This window comes from Leucopleurus acutus (genome assembly GCF_964270905.1).
Source record: "Leucopleurus acutus genome assembly, chromosome: 6".
NCBI lineage: Eukaryota > Metazoa > Chordata > Mammalia > Artiodactyla > Delphinidae > Leucopleurus > Leucopleurus acutus.
Genome location: NC_139149.1, coordinates 97,029,799 through 97,038,420, shown reverse-complemented (window position 1 = coordinate 97,038,420; position 8,622 = coordinate 97,029,799). Strand labels below are relative to the sequence as shown.

Sequence of the window (8,622 nt, the reverse complement as noted above, 5' to 3'; positions counted from 1 at the left end):
TCGCATTTTCAAAAAAACTCTATATAAAACAAATAGCCAACTAAAAAACAAGGAAAAGACTTGAATAGCCACTTCACAAAAGGAGATACACAAACGGCAAAATGCACATGAAAAGATGTCTAACATCACTAGTCACTAAGTAAATGCAAATGAAAACCACAAAGAGAAGTCACTATACACCTAGCAATACGGCTAAAATTAAAAACACTGATCAAACTAAGTGCTGACAGGATGTTAAGTAACTGGACTCCTCATACATTGCTGGTGGGGAAGTAAAATGGTACAACTTTTTAGGAAAACCGTTCTGCATTTTCTTAAAAATATTAAAAAAAAATCTACTATTTTATGATCCAACTATTCCATTCCTAGACATTTACCCAAGAGAAAAGAAAGTATATGTCCATGCAAAGACTTGTACACAATTTTTATTGTAGCTTTGTTTCTAGTCACCAAAAACTGGCAACTACTCAAATCAGCAGATGAATGGATAAAGGTATTGTGGTATAGCCAATGGAATACTACTCAGTAATAAAAAGAATGAACTATTGATACTAGCAACAGCGTAGGTGAATCTCAAAATAATTATTCTGAGTGAAAGTCAGTACAAATGAGTATATACTGTGTGGTTCCTATTATATAAAGCTCTAGCAAGTGCAAACTAACCCATAGTGACAGGAAACAGATGAGTGGTTGCCTGGGGATAGGCAAATCAGGAGGGAGGGATTGCCAAAGGGTGCAAAGAAATTCTGGGGGGCAATGGATATTGTTCACTCTCTTAATAGTGGTGATCATTTCTTGAGTGTGTGTGTGTGTATATATACATATATATATATCAACGTGTATCAAATGGCATACTTTAAGTTTGTGCAGTTTATTATATGTCAACTATACCTCAATGAAGCTGCTTAAAAAAATTGGAAGAAAACAATATATCCATGTTTTTAAATTTTTTAAATTGTCTCTTATAATTTGGGAACAAACAGGATCACAATTTGCCATAATTTTCAAATCAGTTCTCTAAGTTGTAACTTTAAACAATTCTCATTAGTCTCTAATTAAAAACCAAATTTTAAAAAGAAGAGACAATTAAAGGACAAAGATTTTCATGAGTAAAGGAAAATACTTTTGAATTTGATATATTGTGTACCTATGTTGAAAAACTCGGTTCTGGAGTTTTTCAGAACTGGAGCTTCAGAAAACCGCCTGGCAAGAGCTGTTCATCCAGAACACTATTCCTCCCCATTTCTTTTTAGTTATTATTCCCACCTCCAAGAAAAACTAAATCTAATTTAAATTCTACCTGATGAGATAAATTAACAACTAAGGAATAAGATTTTATCAGGTAGGGTTGGTAGGCTTTTTTTTTTTTACTCCCCACTCCCCCCCCCCGCCTCCACCCCCACCCCCCCACCCCCCACCCCCAACCACCCACCCCACCACCAACAACCAATTTTCCCCCTCTTGAGGGCAATATGGCTCCCACTGAGCATGCACGTTTTACACAGAGGCAGCTGCCACCAGAACTGTGGCTCTAAAACCAGGCTTCGGAATAAGCACCCTGACCTTTTTGGGCTCCTCCCCTGCAGCAGGGAGAGGAGTCTGCCAAACAGTCCAAGGGGTCAGCCCCGGATGCAGAGCAAGGCAGTGAAGAACACAGCATGAAGACCTGGGGGAAGAAAAAAAGTAACCGCCATTGAATTTGTTCAGATTTCTTGTAACTTAAATGGGGCAAAATCTTTGGCGGAAGCCTCGTATGTCTTGGTAAGGAACATGAATTTTGTGTCTAGACTTTAAGTTCCAGCTTTGTCCCTCTTTCGTTGAAAAAGCTTAAGGACCATCTTTAAGCTTTCTGAGTCTCAGAGAGTAAAATGGGGCTATGGATACTTATTTCTGGCAGTTGCTTTGAGGATAAACTAAAATAACATATGCGGAGCGCTTAGTGATATGGCTGGCTGGATAAATAATCATTAACTGTAAGTTTGAGTGTTTATCATCTGTCCTTCTTTCCTTTCATTCAAAAGTGTCAAGACAGAGACTCTGCCCCATCAAGCTTGTGGTCTAGTATAGGGTCAGAGGTAGCAATCAAAGTACCAAAACAAAACAGGTTGTTTGAAGGACATTGTTTCGCAAAAGAATGGCCCTGGATACAACAGGGGAAAACTGGTAACATGTCAGTTAGCAGAGTTCTGTGTGACATCTTCTGAATACATTAGTCTCATGCTGAAAAAGTCATTCACAAAATCCTTTAGCCAATTGCTTTGCTCGTATTTTTATTCCAGAGGGAGATCATTAAGTGATACTACAATTTCTACAAGGCTGGTGATTCAGAAAGCTCCATTCTAGCTATTTTTCTAAGCCTTGTGGCCTCATCTGTAAGAGTGAGAGGATAATAGTACTTCCCTCAGAGGGTGCTTGATGGTTGAATGAAAAACTGAATATAAAGTACTTGGTACTGGGTCTGGCTCAGAGAAAGTACTTAATAAAATCTAGCTGTTTAGATGTATTTCTCCACAGGTACTGAAACCTTTATGACCTTGTTCAGGTGCTGATGCATGCCTTAATTTTTCATGTTTAACGTAGTAATGATTTGAAATATCCATTCCATCTCAGTAAAATTTTTACAGCTAATGAGAGACTATATCAAATTTATCAAGAAAATTGTTTGGCTTAAATTTAGGGATAGTTGTAATTATGCTTTTATTGCTATAATTCAGTTGAATATGTCCTTAATTTTTAATAACGAATTAATCAACAGAAAGAGTGTCTATTGGCCACCTATATCACAGTAGTCTATTGTTAGTATAAAAGTTTATTTAAGAGATAATGTTTATGGTTGTTTTTAAGCACCTGATGCAACCTTCAAAGTTAGCTGCATATAAGATGCTTAAAGTATGTGAATGTAAAAAGATAGAAAATAATTTAAATCCCAAAAATCTTTTAAGTTTTCAAAAAAAATTTTCAGCCTTTCAAAATAAACTTTTAAAGCCACCTACATAACATAAAGCAAGATTGGAAAAAGGAGCAACAGCACACAGAAATAAAAATTTTCTAAGAAACTACTACCTATCTTGGAAAGCTGAAATGTTCTATAATACAGTTCTGGGTGAGCGGTCCAGCTACCCAGTAGTTTGTTCCACTTTACTAGAAGAATAAGACTCCTTTGCAAAGGCTTTTGGGAGTTACATCACTCTAATGAGAAAAAGAGCACTTCTGTTAAAAAACAAAGGACACCGATTAAGGCTTTTAAAAGTGCTGATTAAATAATAAACTAACTTAAACTATAAACAAAATGCTGATTAAGTGAAAACTGGCTAGCTTTCAAGGCATAATTTAAAGCCCTTATCAAGGATTTTTTTTTTCCCTGGTTGCAAGGCCCTGTCAATTCTAGACAACTGTCCAGACATTCCACCCATGAGGGCTGTCCATGGGGCAGTTTAATTTTTCCTTCTAGCACCTGTGCTTAATGAGTAGCGGTTTTGCAAGCTCGGCTGTTTTCAAGGGAAGATAGGAAGGATTTCATGCCCCCCAAATAAAATCAAGATAAGAAAAAAACTACTGTAATTTATCTCCATTCAATCTACCCACAGAAGACCATGAAATAGTAAAAGACACTGCAGGCTCTTAAGGCAGAAAGTTCCAAAGGTCACCTAATCAATGGCCTCCCCTCCAGCAGAACTGAAAGAGATTAAGAACAGGATAAAAGCCCAAGGTTTTCAGGAAAAACAGCCCACCTTCATTTAAATGTAACCCTTGGGGTCAAGAAGTTACTTTGTATCAGGGATGAGATTTTTTGTTTTTCAATAGGCAAGAGATTTGACTAGGACAGTTATTGTCTCTCATGTGTGTATTCCTCTTAAAGAAAAGCCATTCTTCACTTAGAAACAAAACTGGCTTTTCAAACTTATCCCTTAAGTTGTTTTGATTTCAATCCTTTCTAAATGACTGGCTCTGATAAATTTGTTTTGTGCTTAACCGTAATTTCAACAAATGAAGTCAATTCACTTCAGATTTCCATAATTGCACATGCTCCTCATTAACCTTCTCCAGTAACAAAACATCCAAATAACACCCCCAAACTCACAAATATATGTGCTCCTTTTTGTTACTGAACTTTTTTTTTTTTTTTTGTGCGGTACGCGGGGGCCTCTCACTGTTGTGTCCTCTCCCGTTGTGGAGCACAGGCTCCGGACGCGCAGGCTCAGCGGCCATGGCTCACGGGCCCAGCCGATCCGCGGCATGTGGGATCTTCCCGGACCGGGGCACGAACCCGCGTCTCCTGCATCGGCAGGCGGACTCTCAACCACTGCACCACCAGGGAAGCCCTGAACATTTAAGTTTACCTGGGTTCTGAGAAAATTCTATCTCGATGGCAAGTCCAAGTAGAAACAAGGCACAGTCGTAAATAAAGATTTGTTCTGTCTCTACCACATGCGTGGCGTCACACAAATAGTAGGTTTTGTCAGAGGTTACTAGTGTAGAAGAAAGAATCCACTACTGTTTTAAAGGCAAACTTCCTCTTAGAAAAATGAAGAAATGAGGGCACCCTGCATATGCTGCAGCCACTTGAGTGCATGTCACTGAAACAAAATCAGAAGATGGTACAATACAAGTAAAAGAAGAATAAAGAAATCCTACGCTTCAATCAATGTTTTAAAAACTTTTTTGGAGTGTAATTTACATACCATAAAATTCACCCATTTTAAGTGTACAACTCGGTGATTTTCAGTAACTTTACCAATTTGAGGAGCCACCACGACGACCTACTTTTAGCACATGTATTTTCATCACCCCAGTAAGATTCCCTGTGCCCATTGACAGCTAATTCCCATGCCTAGCCCCAGCCCCAGGCACCTACGAATCTACTTTTGTCACATGTCCTTCTCGAAATTGAGATGAGAAGAAGAAATCCAATGATATATCCTACAAACAGGAGGATACCATTTGCTGAAGAACCCATCCTGTCAAAATAGTCTTCAGATTTCTTAAGGGAGTGCAAGGGAATCTTGGACACGAGGCATACCTAGTTTGAACAGGGTCAGAGTGGAGAGATTTAATTATCTCTCCAGTTAGAGATATAGACTTACGCAATTACAAGGGGCTTTGATAATGAAAGAATACTGTGATAAGCCTTGCTATCTAAGAAAATGTTTCTGTCTCCAAAGAAAAAAGAAGAGTCACTTTCAAGTAAAAGGGTGAACTCTCAAGCATTTCTATAAAATTCAGTCAGTATATTGTTATATTTTTGCTTCTGAGACATTAGAAATACACCATATCGTTAAGCAAATTATATTTCAATGGATTGAAATATCAGTTTCTTCTGAAATGTAAGTCACTTGGGCTTTTTTCCTCCAAGCTCTCTTGTGTATATTATTCTAATGTATTTTGAGTACAGTAAATATATCAAACTATCATGGTTTTGGTTGACAAAATACATTTCTAACCACTTATTTCCTTCCCCCAGAATCTACGTATTTTAAGAAAGCATTAGCTTCAGGTTTACCTTGCTTACATCCTGATTTCCAGGTACCGTTCCCTCTGGAAGGAACACCCAGCTTCCCAGAAATTTACTAAGAATTTTACAAGGGGCCCTTTTAATTTGAAAAAGAAAACTGCTTTGTCAAGTGATGATGAGAAATCAGGGGGGGAAAAAAACAACAGAAAAAACCCTCTAACCCAGACAAGACTCTAAATTTGGGGAAATCTGTGGCACTCTTTCAACTTGCAAAATTGGTCACAAAGATGTCTCAAGAAGTTACTTTACACTACTTGTAGGAAACTGATATTTGCTGTGTGGTTTTTTTCCCCCCTTTAATCCCCTGTGTTAATAAAAGCAAATGTTAGTTTTGTGTCTTTGATGTGTTAGGTATTTTATAGACCAGAGTTCAAATTACCCCATGGCAGTCGCTGAAGGCAGAACTTTTGGAGAAAAGCAATCGCAGAAATAAACGTATTTGGCTAGCAGCGTTCATAGATTCTCAAAGCAAACGGGAGGTCTGCACTAGGAACCTAACTAGGAGGCAAAGCTTTGAGTTTAGATCTCTCAGGAGTTACTGAAGAAAGTTGAGGACTCCTTTTGAAGATCTTTAAAAAGCACGTATGACTTGTGTTTGTCTGTAAAAAGGACTGATGTGATGAGTTGCTAAATGCTAGAGACTTCTCAGATTCCCTTTCTACCCTGTGCCTTTAGAGGGAAAGAAAAGGAAATCTTAAATGGGAACTTTCCATATTCTTGGAGTAAGTAACATTTTGGAAAAAAAAAAGTCTGGCAACGGGGCTGGGGGAGGGGAATTCTGTGATGAGACCGATGCCCACCAAACGAAAATGCCAAATAAAATCAAGGAAGGGACTGTAGGAAGGAAAGACTGGAAATGGTATTTTCTCAGCTTTTAAGGACTCAAGGATCTCTGCTTTGTGTAACGGGCGCGGTGAACATGGGCAAGGACACCACCATTTTTCTCCGAGGTCGGTCCAACTTTTCAGTTTTCAGTGGTAACAGGCATCCCATCCCCGGGAAAAGAAGACTTTCTTGCATATTTGGAAAAAAGCAAACTGCTGCTCTGTCCTTTCAAAAGAAACCTCGTTCTCTGAATTACCCCCGGATCCGTCAAGCGCCCCGCAGAACTCCTGGTACTAAGTAAAAGCTCATTAAAAGGATCGTTTCTCCCTCCTGCCCCCCAGCTAAAACGTCCTCAGAACCGGGCAGGTACAGCGTTTAGAAGGGGAGAAGTCTTGAACAGGAAACTGTGAAGGCAAAGAGAGTCTCCAGTCAGTGCACAGTAAACCAAAGAAAGGGAACAGAGTGAAGGCCAGCCGCCCTGGGACGGCAAAGTCTACATTCCTACAGCTGCAAGGTGGTGGCTACTTTATGGTTTTACCCTCCCCCTCGAACTGCACTCCAGTGAGCAGAGACTTTTTTTCCAGAGGAGACGCAATGTCCTCAACCACCCCCACTCCCCGCCGCCAACCCCAATAAAATAGAAAAAGGAAGCGGGGTTGGGGGGGGGGGTGGACTTGTGACCCCTTTGCTACACACGACTCCAGCCCCTCCCTTTCCTCCCAGTCAACCCCTTTCTAGCCGCTTCCCAATCCCTCCGCCTTTGCTCCCCAAAAGTTTGATGACCGCAAAGGAAACAGAAAAAAGTTCTCTTGCCCAATCCTGGCGGGCGATCAGCATCTCTTTTGTTCGAGGAGAACCCACAGCCCCCCTGACGTCACCCGGAGCCCGGGCCAATCCGCGCGCGGTCGGCGGCGGCGGCGGCGGCGGCGGCGAGAGGAGGGTGGGGGGAGTCGAGCCGGTCCCTCCTCCCCAGCGCCCAGGGCCTCGCGGGGGGCGGGAAGGGACAGTCCCATATAAACCCCGGCCCTCTGGGCTCGGCCGCTCGCGCCGGCTGCGCTTTTCAGGGGAGGAGAGAGAGCCCTAGGCGCGAGCGGGGGAGAGGGGATCTGCAGCCACAACTTCTTTCGTCCTCTCCTTCCCCTGTGTACCTCTACCCTTCCCTTTCCCCATCCTCCAGCCCTTACCTTCTTGGCGGCACTGAAAGGGACTCCGCCCGCAGGTTGCGAAGGGAACCAAACTTGGTGGCGAGTTGCCTCACCGTCTGAAGATGCTCGGGGATCCGGGGCCCCGGCTGCTGCTGCTGCTGACCGTCCTGTCCCTGGGGACAGCGGTGCCCTCCACTGGAGCCTCGAAGAGCAAGAGGCAGGCTCAGCAGGTCGTTCAGCCCCAGTCCCCGTTGGCTGTCAGCCAAAGCAAGCGTGAGTACTGACCTCGGGCTGAAACAGGCTGTTGCAGGGATGGGACCCGTAAAGCCAACCGAAGTTGTGGCTGAAGTTTTGCGCGCGCGCGCGTGTGGAGAGTGTGCACTCCTTAATGAGAGAAACCGGCTGGGGAACCAAAAGACTTGCTTTGAGCAGGCTGGTTCTGAGGGCCTAGAATAAGATAATGCCTTGGAGAACAGGGGCTCTGCGAGGTCCCGCAGTGCTCTTACCAACTCAGGTCTAAGTCCTATGAATTCATCAAAACTTGTCTTTAAAGAGAAAATGATGTATGCCTTTAAACTTTCCATGTGGGATTACTGTGGGGTTAAACGTTTTCAAAATGGGGGTGAGGAGACGGTAGCTAAATAACTGAGTTGTTCCTACTTTGAATGAGATGTTACTGGTTCAGATTGCATCCTGAGGCCCCCAGGATGCTTCTCCAAGGAGATCAGAAATCCTCTTCCAGTTTTTCATACACACCCTCCCTTTTCCTTGGCTAAAGGAAACTGCTGAATGTTGCCCTTCTTGACTTATTACCCCCAAAGAGCACTGAAATTCCTTGCATGTTTTAAAATGTAGTTCCCAGTTATCTGCTTTTCAAAATGTTTCCACGCCTTTGATGCAGACCCCTGGCCAGATGGAAATGACATCATTGTATAACATTTAACTAAGTCGGAAGAAAAGCAAAAGGAATGACCAAATATCTATGTGTGCAAATTTGCGGTTAACTCTTTAGCTATCTAGTCGCTTTTAATTCTCCTGGTGGTCTGATGGTTAACTTTTTCCTTTACATTTGTTGCTTAGGTTCATCAGTTTAGTTGTGCAAGAAAATTCCATCATTTGGAAAAAAGAAGGATGCAAATT

At 42.0% G+C, this 8,622-nt stretch overlaps 1 protein-coding gene across 7 annotated transcripts in view; it reads left to right on the top strand.

Moving 5' to 3' along the window:
• Positions 1-7,359: 7,359 nt before the first annotated feature.
• FN1 (fibronectin 1) overlaps positions 7,360-8,622 on the top strand; it is a 69,591-nt gene continuing 68,328 nt past the window's right edge. For 6 of the 7 annotated variants that reach the window (XM_082841871.1, XM_082841876.1, XM_082841874.1 and 3 more), the window contains exon 1: positions 7,360-7,755. In XM_082841871.1, coding sequence (XP_082697997.1) covers positions 7,605-7,755 — 151 coding nt within the window. In that variant the 5' untranslated portion in view covers positions 7,360-7,604. The remainder of the gene's footprint in view (positions 7,756-8,622) is intronic. The other variant, XM_082841872.1, reaches the window with a different exon arrangement.